At 33.5% G+C, this 14,718-nt stretch overlaps 1 protein-coding gene across 14 annotated transcripts in view; it reads left to right on the plus strand.

Moving 5' to 3' along the window:
• Positions 1–14,718, plus strand: part of ADAM22 (ADAM metallopeptidase domain 22) — a 258,439-nt gene that overhangs the window by 225,049 nt on the left and 18,672 nt on the right. For 4 of the 14 annotated variants that reach the window (XR_004032234.1, XM_003252352.4, XM_030822042.1 and 1 more), the window contains 4 exons: positions 1,923–1,940; positions 9,289–9,396; positions 11,803–11,903; positions 12,256–12,322. Coding sequence is in view for 13 of the 14 variants with exons in the window: in XM_003252352.4 (XP_003252400.2) it covers positions 1,923–1,940; positions 9,289–9,396; positions 11,803–11,903; positions 12,256–12,322 (294 nt within the window). In the remaining variant the exon portion in view is untranslated. Of the gene's footprint in view, positions 1–1,922; positions 1,941–9,288; positions 9,484–11,802; positions 11,904–12,255; positions 12,323–12,495; positions 14,534–14,559; positions 14,671–14,718 lie in introns of those variants that run through there. The other 10 variants (XM_003252354.4, XM_003252353.4, XM_030822049.1 and 7 more) reach the window with 6 other exon arrangements.

Here is a 14,718-nt window from a genome sequence, read left to right on the forward strand (position 1 = left end):
TATGGGCCTCTTTGGTGTGCAGGTTACTGGGTATATTTCACCTCAGCATAACATTTGGAGTTATAAAATCATATATCTGATAGGAAGGCTTTTCTTTTTATCATTTGATTTCTCCTCACACCAGAAGCAAATTAGCTCTGTGTTGGAATCACCCCATTTCTCCAACTTAATGCACGATTTAAGTAGTAATTGTCATCACAAGCATTATTGTGTTGAAGTAGCTCAGTTGTTTCATTTGGCTATGTGAAAATGGAAAGAAAAAATTGTTCATTCTGGAGTGTGTGATTTTCTGCCACCTAGTGATGGAAGTGGATGTTTTATTTTTACGATCTTGGAAAAACCTACCTTTTAGAAACCTAAACACTCATATTACTTATTAAATTATGTGTCTATTTGCCTTTATTGATTAGAATGAAAATCACTTTTTTTCTGCATGTGACTTCTTATTTTATGGCATTCTTTTGAGATCTGTTCATTCCTGAATATATGCACTTTGCAACTTTAATAAGATCCACTTAGCTGGAAACTCATTTAAGTTGATTTTAGCTTAAGGAAAAAGACAAACCTTGTTCATACTACAGTATCTTCTTTATAAATAATTAGTCCAAATAGCTAAAGTTTTAATGTTTCTAAAATTATTCAGAATATGTTTAGGAATATAGTGGGAATGTAGATATTTTAATAGAGTAATTAAATTCGTGAATATAATGTTTTACTTATTCTATTTGCAATTTAAAACCACATTTAGAACCTGAGAACTCATTTTCTCATTAGTTTGTCCAGTTAAACTTTCTACCCCTTCTCCAAGCCTTGGGGTGGAGAATAGCAGGAAATAAAAAAAAAAAGTAGAATGCTCATTTGGAACTGTATGGCTCAGGAAATCAGATTGAAGGAATAAAAAGTAAAACATCTCGAATAGAAAAGTACCAGGCTTATTTTTCCCCCATTTGATAGTTTCCAGAATGACAAATAATAACGAATTGGTACCTTTGCCATCATATGTCCATTATCAAATGTGATATGTATAATGTGGATGAAATAGACTGGCAGATAAAGATGTTACCAATGAAATCCATATGAAAACATTATCCTTGATCTTAGAGGAAGCAGCCCAAAACTACTCAGTTGCATGACCTTTCTAACGTGTCTCCAAGATATGAACACTTAATTATGTCAAGATAGAAAGTTAGCAGTGAACTCTCAAAAAGTCACTGGTACTGGACTACCACACCCTGTAGAGCAATTTTTAATAAGGTCCACTTAGTTGGAAACTCATTTAAGTCGATTTTAGGTTATGGTTAGATAAACACAGAAACTAAACATTGAACAAGTATTTCCAATGTGAAGCTTCAGTGAGTAAGTAGTAATCACTTAGGAGATCCTTAACAGTCATGAATTGACCCACTCCTATTTATCATACCTGATGAAATAAAATGTCCTGGTATTCATTTATATTCCCCTATTTGAAATTCTTAGGAATAACTATAATTTGGGGTTTATATTCCATTAGGAATGAATTATAATTTTATTTCTGTAAAAATAGTTATTTATATAAGTAACTTGATTCATTAATTTCATTATTTAAGTTAATGTATGTTTGAAGACCTGTATTTGAAATAAGATTTACTTTAGAGCAGTGATTGATGTTGAGAAAACAGTTACTCTTTAATGACTGCAGCATATTTATGTTTTTAAAAATGGACAGTTGTTTGACAATATTGTCAGTGACTCTTTGTTGCTTCTCCTGATGACGAGGTGACGTTTTTGTGTGTGCATTCCCATTTTAATTCTGTAATTCAGAATCGTCTAGTGAAGACTTTTCAATGAAAGCTAGAGCTTTTATGTTTAGAGCTCCCTCTTGATGTCCTTCCAGAGGTAACTAACTCTTGTGTTTCTCCCTTTCTCTTCTTGTCCATGAAAAGAAACTACCGAGAACAGAGGTATGTAATACAAATAATGTGAACATAAAACTGAAAGGTTTGACTCATATTAGCATTGTTGGAATTCATACATGCAATTATAATTAAGTTCACTTTGTTTTTATGCTATAATGATCATACACTAATCTTGATTTTTCATTATCTTGAGATAATTTTAATGATGGTGCAGTAAAATATAGTAATTTAAAATAGATCTGTCATTTAATTTTAATGGGTCTTTTATCCAATGATACTACAATTAGTGGAGAGTCTTGCTTATTTTTTAATAGTAATATATATAGAAATTGATTTTTTCCATCTAAAACAAATTTCCTCTATGTTAAGGTGTCCCATTTGTTTACATCAATATTAGCTTTTCTTCATGTTTGTAACACTCTTATTGCCTAATACTTTCTGAGGGAATTTATTTATTACTGTTTTTATATTAATAATATCCATTCATAAGTGACAAAGTTTATTTGGGCAGTGTTGCTGTTGGGAATGTTCTAGCATTTCATGAGCCTGTTTATCTCTGCATAAGAAATTGTTTTGTATTGATTAGGTAACTGCACATTTAAAGAAAGAATTTGCATAGTTGGAATAATAAAAATGCCTATATTCTTGAGAAAGTCAGACACCCTGTATAGCATAACCGTAAAAATCTATGTTTAACCAACAGCATAAAAAGAGATACAAAACGTTCATGTTATTCTATAACAATTGTCTATTTTATCTGAATCTAAATTAGCACATAATATTGGAATGCACTCTTCACTTTTCCCACTTAAAAAGTTACTAGTGCTGTTAGCTATTGATAAAAAATATTAAAATATTATCCTGGAAACTGATAACCTAGACCAGGTCTTACACATGATAATGGTATTTAGTTCTATACCCATGGTATTTATGCAGATTCCTATTTACTTAACCTTTTCCATTGTTGAGTTGCATGCTTGTGACAGGTTATGAATAAGGTGTATAAATGTGGTAGTTTGTCATGCTCCATCACAACTTTCATTTTTTTCACAAATCAAAAATTTAAACTTTACTCTTTTTAAAATAAATTAAAATTCCCATAAGGCTTTAACTGTAAGTATCTGTAGAATCTGTATAAATATATGGTGCCCATGGGTTACCATTTGAAATCCTGGTCAGTTTGTGTAGACAAAGAAGATATTGACCTTTCCCTAGAGTGACTAACTCATCATTAATGGAAAAAGTAAAACTGGGATAAAATTACAATTTAAGAACAACCAGATTTCTTCATGACGTGTTTTAAACTCTTGTGTCCAAAAGCGCTTGAGTAGAGCAGGAGCCGCCGTTTAGGCTTTCTGTTGGGTAGAGGTTGATTGATCGTATTAGAAATCTAAGTTTGGTGAGCTTCTTTAGTGGAAAATAGAATTAGGCAAGTAAGATTAAAAAGTTAATGATTCAGCTTCATTTCCACAGGAACTAAGGCTATAATGTAATTTAATATTGCTGAATATGTGAAAATGAAAGTGAAATGTCTCATAGGTAACATAAGCAAAGCTAGCACAGTGCTCTAAGATGTGTTCTCATTAGGGATTCTATCCAGAATAAGGGAATTGCCCACACTTTAGAAAAATGATTAATATTGAAAAGTATGCACAAATTTCTTGTTCTAACTCAATATGTGGAGAGATATAGTTAACATTTTCACATAAAGAATCTGCTTTATGTGCCTGATATAATTTCATGTCTCCTGGTGTTACCGAGTCATCATTTCATTGATCTGGCTACTCTTTTGGAATCTAGTCCATCATATTTTGAGAGTTGTCACATCTTCAGTGGATATTTATTTTATATATTTTGCTATATGTCAACACAACCTTTTTTTTTGTCCTTGCCCATAACTAATGAATATTAGGTTTGTACAGTAGGTCTCAAAGTGGAGAAATGGCAAAGAATAGACTTTAGATCAGGAAGTTGTGAATGTATAAGTGTTTTCTAAATGATTTTCCTTTTTGAGAATATATGTTAGTGATTATAGACAAAGTGGTAAGGCCAACAGACCAAAGCATGCATTAAAAAATGTTCAATCTTATAAAAATATCTATGAACATTCAAGTAAAGATCTTCCCAATTCCAAAATATACCAGGAAGTAAAATTAAGGATTTTGAGTTGTTATTGATTTTAAATTAGGTTTTTCTTTGAGGTCATGGTAGGGAGACCAGTCCACAAGGAATCAGAAATCTACTAGTATGTGGTATTGGAAAATCAAACTTACCTCAACTCTGAAATCAAGTAAGGCTCTTTGTAATCTGTAAAGCATTATGGTGATCGGAAGTTATTAGCATGTGGTCTTGGAAGACTGTATTTCTCTGATCTTTGAATGAAAGAGGTGAATGTAGTTGTTCTCAAAGAGGAAGGCAGCATTCATTGACATGATTGAGGCTCACACATACTGGTTGAGGTGGTGGAAATGTCGGTGAATGTAAACTTTTGCTTTGACACTAAATGCAAGACATAATAAGTATAATAGCCTGTTATCAGATTCTTAATACTGTTGTAATGGCTCAGAAGTACCAAACTGGGCATAACTTTCCAGTTCCTGGAGAGGACAGGCAAGTAATTCTGTGACTGAATTTGATAACCAGATAAATTTTCTCTCCTGAGAATGAGTCCTCAAGGTTTTCAGTATAGAGAAGGATTATATTCTATGTTTTCTTGCAAGTTTGACAAAAAGATGTGAAGCAGACCCATTTTTTTTCTTTTTGTTCACAAACTTCGTAATAGAAAGAAACCAGAAGCTCCGTTCTGGGGCATAGTGAAGGCAGAACTCCACATATGTGCAGCAATCACTTTAAATCTGCCAGTGTCTTATGATGGGCAGAACTGTGGAACAAAGGAGCCATAGCCTTAGACATTAGGTAATTAGAATGATGGTTATATTTATCCTTTCATTTAAAATATTCAAGAAAGAAAACTTCCCCAATTTTTTCAGTTGATATTATTGTTTATATTATAGCACAATTGCTTTAGGACTTAGAAGCTATATGACTTGTAATGAGAATTATAAGTGGATTTTAGTTTTTAGGGTAAGTTTGCAAATAGCAATAGAATAAGAAACATCAACTGAACTTAGATACATAAAACATTCATATTTAGCTGAAATCTTATTCTCTTCCTTTGTCTGAAGTGAACACACACCATTATGATTGATGAGAAGTATAAAAAATAATTAGATTATATCTTTTTCATCTATGGTTTCACTTTAAGCAGAATGCCCTCCCCTTCCCCATTTCTTTTCTCTCTCACCTGTTTTAGCCACCTTTATTTTCTACTTGTGAACTTCTCATCTTTTTTCCAAACCTTTCTTAGTTTGTTTTTATATTATTATTATTATTTCGGTGATATTCCTGCATCTGTCAATGTTACTTGGTACACATTATGCAGTATTTCTTAAAACAGTAAAGTGACAATTTAATAAGAGATAGCCCAGATGCCAACCAAGCATTGGAGAAATGCCTCCTTCAGCACTAAAGTTAAGAGTTGGTTAAATGGTTTTTCCTCCAACATTTTAAGTATGCATAAGAATTATTAAGATAAATATAATTCAATGGATGCTTTTAGGAAAGATTAGACTTCTCTCATAACAGGACCATTTGCCTAAAGGTTTTGGGGTGATAAAGAAACAGTCTTACTTAATGTTTAAATTTAGAATGCTAACATAACAACTAGATGATTTATAATTATGAACACATTAAGAGTTGTCTTCTGAAGTGGAATAAGAATAAGCAAGCAATAAGCATAGTATTGTAGACCTGGAGAGAAATAATTGTATAGATTAGCTCCCCCAGAGTGATTAAGTTACAGGGGTTGATCCTTACCTAGAGAATAGGAAATACCTTCAAAAGAATGTTATTTAATGGGATGCATCAATTCAAAACACAAAATGAAATGCCAAAGTTGTACAGAGAAGAAAAAGACAACATGTAATTAATGTGGGGAGAGATACGTTTTGAGGGGGAAAAAAACTAGTTACTTGTTTATTATATTTTGGCTATTGTTCACTAAAAATCATACATGTCTAAAATATTTGCATGTAATATGAGAAATTTGAGGTAATTTTCCCATTATAAAATTTAGCACTAATCAGGCCACCTACTGTGGTGATGATCACTTTTAGTTTCCAAAATTTGATGAAATAAGAAAGCACTCAATATTTAAGAAGAAAGCCGTAAAGATGAAAAAGGACTGGAAAAAGAAATTTGATTTAAAATTTTAAAAGGATAATTTAGTTAGTCATTTATAACAACAAATGATGAAAAGTTATTTTATTTATCATGGGGGCTTGATATTCTCTATTAAAGCAAGAAGAATTAGCTTTGTTATGATATGTAATTAATAATTGTAAAAAAGACAAATTTCTAGACAATGAAGGTTGTTAAACATTATTATTAGTAGTAGTATTGTTATTATTATTTTTTGAGATGGAGTCTTGCTCTGTCGCCCAAGCTGGAGTACAATGGCGCGATCTCGGCCCACTGCAACCTCCGCCTCCCAGGTTCAAGTGATTCTCCTGACTGAGCCTCCTGAGTAGCTGGCATTACAAGTGCGTGCCACCACACTCGGCTAATTTTTTTGTATTTTTAGTGGAGATGGGGTTTCACCATGTTGGTCAGGCTGGTCTCGAATTCCTGACCTCGTGATCCACCCACCTCAGCCTCCCAAAAACATTATTCTTAAGAGATCTTTAACGAAATTCATAACCTATCACTGACGTTTACCACGTGAAGAAAGTTACGTGCATTCCTCATGGAATTTTAAGGAAAAGCCAGTGAATTTCTATCTTTTGGAGACTTTGCAGTGTGATAGATAAGAATCTAATCTGCTCAACGTAATGAAAACAAGGTGGTGCTCCAGAAGTACATTGAACTGAAACTGACTAAAACCCACAGTTTATGATATATTTAGCATTTAGGGTGTTTGGGCACTGTGTAAAAAATGGCCATGGACTTCAGAGAAGTTACATTGAAGGGATAATAAAACGTGTTCAGTTAAAAACACAAAACAAAACTGGGCCCCATCCATTGTGAAACATAGTCCGTCTACATCCTCAGTGTCAGCTAAGTGAGGCCTTAATGTTTAAATTTAAATGTTAGAGAGAAGGCGATTTGTGGGATAGAATACTGGGAATGGTCAAGTGTAGTTCAGTGCTCTTACATAATAGCTTGTCTTTATTTTTTATTTATTTTATTTATTTTTTGAGACAGAGTCTTGCTCTGTTGACCAGGCTGGAGTGCAATGGTGCGATCTCGGCTCACTGCAACCTCTGCCTAAGTTCAAGCACTTCTTGTGCCTCAGCCACCTGAGTAGCTGGGATTACAGGTGTGTGCCACCACACCCAGCTAATTTTTGTATTTATCGTAGAGATGGAGTTTTACCATATTGGCCAGGCTAGTCTCCAACTCCTGACCTTAAGTGATCTGCCTGCCTCGGCCTCCCATAGTGCTGGGATTACAGGCATGAGCCACCATGCCTAGCCTGGTCTTTAACTTGAATTTGGTGAGGCACATCTCATCAGTTTATAAAGATTATCAGTAAAGATAGTAGTGATAAATGGGATTTGTTAACCATAGATATTATTATTGGAAATGTGTTCATGGAATTCTTTTACAAATATTAATATAATACAAATGGGAAGTATTCTCCCCAAGGCAAAAAAGAGAACTCTGATTTTATTGACAGCATTTTTTTCAAGCATTAATGGAATATTTTATTGATACAAGGTAAAATAGAAAATACTAATAAAGATCTCTTACAGGGGAAGATATAGCAGGTGTCATGTAACAGTATAAATATGAAGTTTCATATTATTTTCTTATAAAATTAATGTTTTATATACTGGGGAAAAGATAACTATTATGAGCTGAAGTCATTTACAGAATTAAAAATATTTTGGAGGAATCATATCAAAAAGTTATAGGTGGAATTAATCCTGCATTACTAATTTCATGAGAAATTCTACTTTCTTTAGTAAACATAAAAGAGAGTAGATTAAATCACACAAGTTAAAATATATGCTTCATACTAATTGAAAAATCTTTTTCAGATTCACAGACATGTGTAACTAAATAGCATTAAAATAATATGAGAGTATTCAATCATTCAAGAGAATGAATCACCAAGTATTTTAAACATTTACAACAATATGGCAATAATTTAAGCAAGGAAACCCCTGAAAATGGCATTTTGGGGGGATTAAATTCAGCATCAGCAAATAATCAAAATTATAATGGTAAATAAGGAGAAACCAAATAAGAAAAAGAAAAGTTAGCAAATTTGTGCTTTTGCTAGAGATTTAATTAAGCATAGCTTTGTTAAAAATTCTCAGTCCAGCACTAGTTTGTGGCACCTCCAAAAATAGTACTGAATAGAAAAGAATCAAGTTTTAGGTGCAGTTGGCTATTTGGAGGCTGCACCACTGACAAATGACCAGATTAGCTATTGCGGGAGGGTTAACTGGGGGCCTTATCTAAAAATTTCTATCTGATTACCTTAGGAGAAGTAATAAAAATCTGTTCCAATCTTAGTTTATTGAAAATTAGATGACTTGGGTCAATAACAGTGCAGATTAAATACATTTTCACTTGGGTACTCCTACTACAGTAGAGAGAGAGAACTAAGGTCACCCACCAACTACCTATAAATATGCTTCTATAGTTTCAACAAAAATTCAGTTATTTTTTTTCAACCTTTTCTTGCTTTTGCTAAATTATCTTCCTTCACATATTCCACTGAACAGTTATAAAATTACCTTTTTGATTTAACTTTGAATCTTTCCATTTCTTCGTATTTCTGTTAAATGAATAATGAAGCTCTAAATTGAACATCAAACTCTAATAGTGATTTGGATTAAATTCTAGAATAGTTTAAAAGTCAATCAGTTCTTTTAAGACCAAATCCAGGTTACATTATGTAATGTTTAGAAATTATAAATAGTTTATTCACCACAAAGAAAAAAAAAGCTATGCTTAATCTGGGTAGGGACTATCTGTCCTAACACACCTGCGACATAATTTTTTTTTAAAAAAGACAAAAATGCACTTAACATTTTCAAGTATAATGAAGTTACCATGAAAACACTCATATTTTCATATTTTTTCCCCAAAGCAAGGCTTTATTCATCCAAACGATAAAAGACTTTTGTAATTGCATTTCTGGCCTCTACAGTTAGAATGACTTTAACTTGTCTCATTTATTGATAATTTTATGTGTTGTGATAGATTGGATTCATGTAGATCATTATCCCTACCTCTCTTTTTTCCTGAAATAATATTTGTATATGTCTGTGTTCATGTGTGTGTCTTGTTTTCTGACTCTGAAATGTTTATTATGCCTTAGACAGTTACCCCAGGGAGATTATGTAAAAAAGCCTGGAGATGGTGACTCTTTTTATAGCGACATTCCTCCCGGAGTCAGCACAAACTCAGCATCTAGTTCTAAGAAGAGGTCTGCTTTTCTGTCGCATTTTCAGATTTCTACCTGTTCCATCACACATTATTCCATTAGTCAGAACATTTCATTATTTTGCAGCAGGTTTGATTACTTCTTCCTTCTTTCTTGAATGTTAAAAAATAGTATCCTTTGTTCTTTGATTACTCTACTTCAAAATGCCATATGCTCAGAACCACTCATTATACAAATCAGGCCACAAAATTGAAACAAAGCAAACCAAACAATAACTCTGAATCTATATAGAAACCTCAGGGTTTTTCAGTCTTGCTTTATATGGCTTAAGAAACTATACATAGTATTCAATAATATTTAAATGGTGAGCTTTATGTCATGTTTGGTAGTCAAAGAAAAAGGTTACTGTCATGCTTCAATAAAAGCAATTGTTAAATAAATTGGTAATATAAGTGCTGCATTGAATATTTTTTAATTTTATATATATCAAAGCTAAGCTTGCTATGAAACAAAGATTGCTTCTCTGTGAATGACATATTTGAGTATTATGATTTTGCCTTTTTTGGGGGGTGATTATTTCTAGACTTTATAAGTTAGAACTTAGTTGACAAATTAAGTGTGCTTAATTTTGCCTGAGTTTTATAATAGTACAGGTGGGATTAATATATTATTTCTATGTCTTAGACACTGATGCTATATTCTTATTCTAGCATCTTAAGGTGTATGACACCATTTAAAATTCTGCATGCTTTGTAACTGCTTAATAAAATAAATAAAAAGAAGAAATAAATAGTTGGCATGTTTTAGGAAATGAGACCTATATTCACATTGAAGGAAGGAAAAATATTCTTGTGGAAGAATTTATTTATTTAAAGTTGCCAGTAAGAGTATAGTGGACAGGAAAAAAGGTTTGGTAGCCCTGCTCATGCCTTTGGGCACATTAGCTACTTTGCAGAGTGAAGGGGAAGTTGCTAGGTTACTGAGAGGAAACATGACCTGTTCCGGAGTTCTGTATAGAGTGGATCATCTGTAAATATTCTGCCATGTCTCTCAGTCTTTGTAAACGTTAATCAGGAAGGAGAATAGAAGGAATGAGTGAGACCTGGGAACTCTACTTTATGTGGAACTTTCTTAAGCATGAAGGATAATGTTCACTTAGGTAACGTAGCTTCAAGCAAAAGTAGAAACACTGGTTGTCGCCAAAGGAGTATGGTTCTACAGAATAATGTCTTAAAAAATGTATCCTTTTAATTTATGGAGGGCTTGTTGGCTAAGAGAAGAAGACTAGGGTTCTACTTGAATTCTCTGATACAAATATTTTCTTGATAGAATATTAAATTTTAAATTAAATAACATGGTAAATTAGTGGAGAAATTAATGGTTTCCAGCAGAATTTCTGTTGTTCTTTTGTACAAAATATGAGTCATTCTGTGAGTAGCAAATGATGTTGAAAAATTCCAACCTAGGGAATTCATATGGGATAGTTGTGCTGAGTTCCATTTATTTTCACTCATCAGTAGAAGGCTTCTTTTGAAATAGAAATTATTAACCATTAACTAGAATAATATGTGGAAAAGATTTTTAAGTATAGTGCTATTTTCTAAAGTACCTATAAAAGAGTTTAAAATATCCATTTGAATAATTCCCAGATTTTAGAAAAATCTCAGTGGGTTATGATTCTCAAGCAGTTAAAAGTTCTTAAGACTTCTCTGAAGTATATGTAGCTTGTTAAAATTCTTGTGTGGTACAAGGTAGGTGTGTAAATTTTGCTTCTTGTAGATAATTCATTAAAGATGGTACGAACAGGTGGGCTCAACGGCACATGGGCTTTGTGAGAGGCACTGTCATCATAAACATCTGATTCAGTTCAGTTATTGAACCATTAGCCAACATGTACTACACTTTTTTGGACCGTATTTGTGGAGAAAATGCCAATTCTTAGAAAATAATTTTATTACTGAAGAAAATCTAAATAATGCTTTGATAAACGTTAACTAGGTTCACTTGAGCAAATCTTTATGTAATCTCTTGGAAGTCCATGTTCTCATAATATTTGAGTGGAAACCATTGCTTTACAATTAAGAAACATTTATGGTGGGACCCCATTATAACTCTGCTGCTGGGGTGATGCTGAAATACGTAGTGAATTTGCTCTGTGGTTGCTGCGTTCTGGGGAATGTAAATTGGCTTGCATTGTGTCTTGACACTTTTCATTTATATACTATTGTAATGGGGTTCCATTGTATTTGACTTTTCTTAAATTGGATGTTGTGTAATTCTGCCTTCTTCATGAAGACTTTCATGTTCTCTTCATTCTTTCATTTCAGATTTTTTCTTTCTTGATTTATTTTATTTAATGCACAGTAATGCTTAGAAGTTTTGTTTACTGATCTCAAAATATTCATTTGGTTACATTTTTGAACAATTTATCAATATTTTCAATTTCAGGTCAAATGGGCTCTCTCATTCTTGGAGTGAAAGGATTCCAGACACAAAACATATTTCAGACATCTGTGAAAATGGGCGACCTCGAAGTAACTCTTGGCAAGGTAGAGGCTGGCATTCTAAATCTGTCTGTCCACACAGTCAAGTTCTATATTCTGTGGCCCCTGGTTGTAAAGACTTTTATTTCTTGGAAGCTCTTTAGCTCTTCTCCCAACAGAGAGGAGAACATGTAGTATGAGAGCCTAGTTTTTATCTGGATGGGAAATGATGGGATTCGGCAGCACCAGGACACTAGACACTTTGTGAAATTTAATTTGAGAAAGCTGCACAGTGTGACAAACTCGGTGTTCCACAGTGGTGCTGCTTATCAATTACACCCACTTGAAATGCCTCGTAATTAGGCATAGGGCAATCACTTTTTTACATGGAAATCTAGCTCTAAACCATCTTTTTCAGGTAACCTGGGAGGCAACAAAAAGAAAATCAGAGGCAAAAGATTTAGACCTCGGTCTAATTCAACTGAGTAAGTCTGAACCTCTAATGGAAAAAGGCACTCCAAGGTCCTGTGCAAATAGTGTCAAAAGTAAATTAAGCAGATAGTCAAAGAACTGTAAACCATGTCTCCGGTCTTGGTTTTGTCTTTTAAATTATTTTTTGCCCTTTAAAAATTAACCATGGCTTTTCTCTTTTACATAGGCATCTCCGCAACTATGCCCATACCAATGTTCATTGATAGTGGGGGTCTCACCCTTGCTGCAGGCTTTTTCCTCCAGTCACCTGCCATTGTGGGGTCTTGGTTCTGTATGAAGGGAATTTGATAACATTCCTTTCTTCTCATCATCTGGGATTCAACCATTTCAAAGGGTCACCCTTCCTCTCCCCAGTACTCATACAGCCTTGTAAGCATTGGGGAAAAATGCCCATTGTACTAGAGCATGATATTGCTCATGATCTGAAACCACCACTATGAGGTCTTCATGGCTGCAATCTAAGCATTCTCTCAGACTAATGTAATAAGTTTCCCTTTTAAATTTTCTATCTGAGAACATTTAAAAGGGTATTTTCCTAAACTTGCTCTTTAACTGAATCATTGTCACTAAATGCAACATTATCCGTTTTAAATGATAGCCATGCATTTACTTTTTTTAAGGGGTGTGGGTTTAGAAGTCACATTTAAAGTCATTTATAATGAAGTAAATAATGTACTTGTTTTGTTTGTTTCTCCACTTAAGAAAGTACAAGCAAAACAAAACCTCCTCAAAGCTTTATCTCCCTTCATGGAATAAAACACATCCTTAGTATCCTTTTGGACTGAACTTGCCACCTGATTTTTTTTACCTATTCTGTTTTATCCTTCCTAAAATTTTTTACTTATTTCTCACTCTAGTGATAGTTATTATTTCCAGGATCTCTATTGCTTCTTCGTGCCTTAATACTTGGAAAGTCTGAATAGCAGGTATTTTTTAACTGCTTGTCAAAAACTTATGGTAGCTTTTCCGTCATATACCCTGCCTTTTTCAGTCCAGGAATAATAACATTGCCCTGAAATTTGGACCTTGCACCTGAATGGTATTGTCTTGTAAGTGGCTTGTCAACATGGATACTTTATAGACACAATAGACAATTTCAAGTGATACCATTGCATGGTCCAGAATGGCATCATAGAATTCCATCATAAATAACTAATGTGTTAGAGTTTATCTTATACATTCCCAAAGCACTTGGATGCTGTAGGGCTCATTGTTGATAAACTCTTCTTGGAATGTTGTTTGGTTTGTTTTGCATGAGGTCACCTAGTAAGAGCTCCTTAACTTAGTTACTCACAGGTGTACAGATAAAATTGCAAAATGTTCTTTAGAACTCTCTTGTGTACTGTTTAGTGTTCTAACAGCATTTCCTATAACAAGACTTCAAAAACTCCTAAGTTACAAAAAAAATCAGTATTATGTTAAAGCTATAAGCTTAGGATCGAAAGCACATTTAGTGTTTAACAATATTCATACAATGTTTTCTAGAGCAGTTACTTATTTTTTTAAATGTTATGTATAATTTCCACTCAAATTGTGTGATTAAAATTGTAATACTACAGATGGCCTTTGAGAAATCTTGCCTATGAGATAATTAAATTATAATATTTAATATGACATTGTAATAGGATCATCTTTGTGAGGGAGAGGTATTAGGGACTTCCTCAGATTTTTCAGACTTTTCTGATTTTGGTTACATGACTCATGTTAATTAAATGGATCCAAGTCTGTAAAGCTGACCAGGATTCTCACATACCTTCTTGTACAGGAACTGTCTCTCTATATATACATATATACACACACACACGCGTATATACTTTCTTACAAGGATTCCTGATAGGTAGCATATCAAGAATTATGTTTGCAAACTTTTAATACTTTCCATATTTAAGTAATCCCATTTGCTTCTGATAGTATAATACCATTTGTGTGACTACAAGAGGAGCAGAATTACCACAGACAAATATATCTTTTATTTTCTTCAAATAAGAGGTATTTCAGGTCCATTACTCAAAATTCCCTTTAGTACCTCATTATTCCAAAAGATGATGAAAAATTGGGACATGAATTAAAACATGCACCATAAATGCATGCTCTGCTAATTAACAAAATAAAATGTCCTCATATATTGTACTGTTTTTCGAGTCAAAACTTTTGCATCTTCCTCATTGTTGTACATGATATAAAAAAATTTTTTGGCTTAGACTTTGTATTATATATTGTGTTTTTACAGGAGGGAGCCCCAAGCACCTGAGCCTGGGCACTCCCTCGCCCAGACAGTCCCATCCCAAGGCATAAGCCCAGGGGGCTCTGACAGCCCCCAGACAGGGAGTCTGGATCACAGGTCAGTCTCCACCTGCCCCTTCATTCTGGGCTGCCACTTAATCTCCTT

The sequence above is a fragment of the Nomascus leucogenys genome, chromosome 11, assembly GCF_006542625.1.
Source record: "Nomascus leucogenys isolate Asia chromosome 11, Asia_NLE_v1, whole genome shotgun sequence".
NCBI classification, from domain to species: domain Eukaryota; kingdom Metazoa; phylum Chordata; class Mammalia; order Primates; family Hylobatidae; genus Nomascus; species Nomascus leucogenys.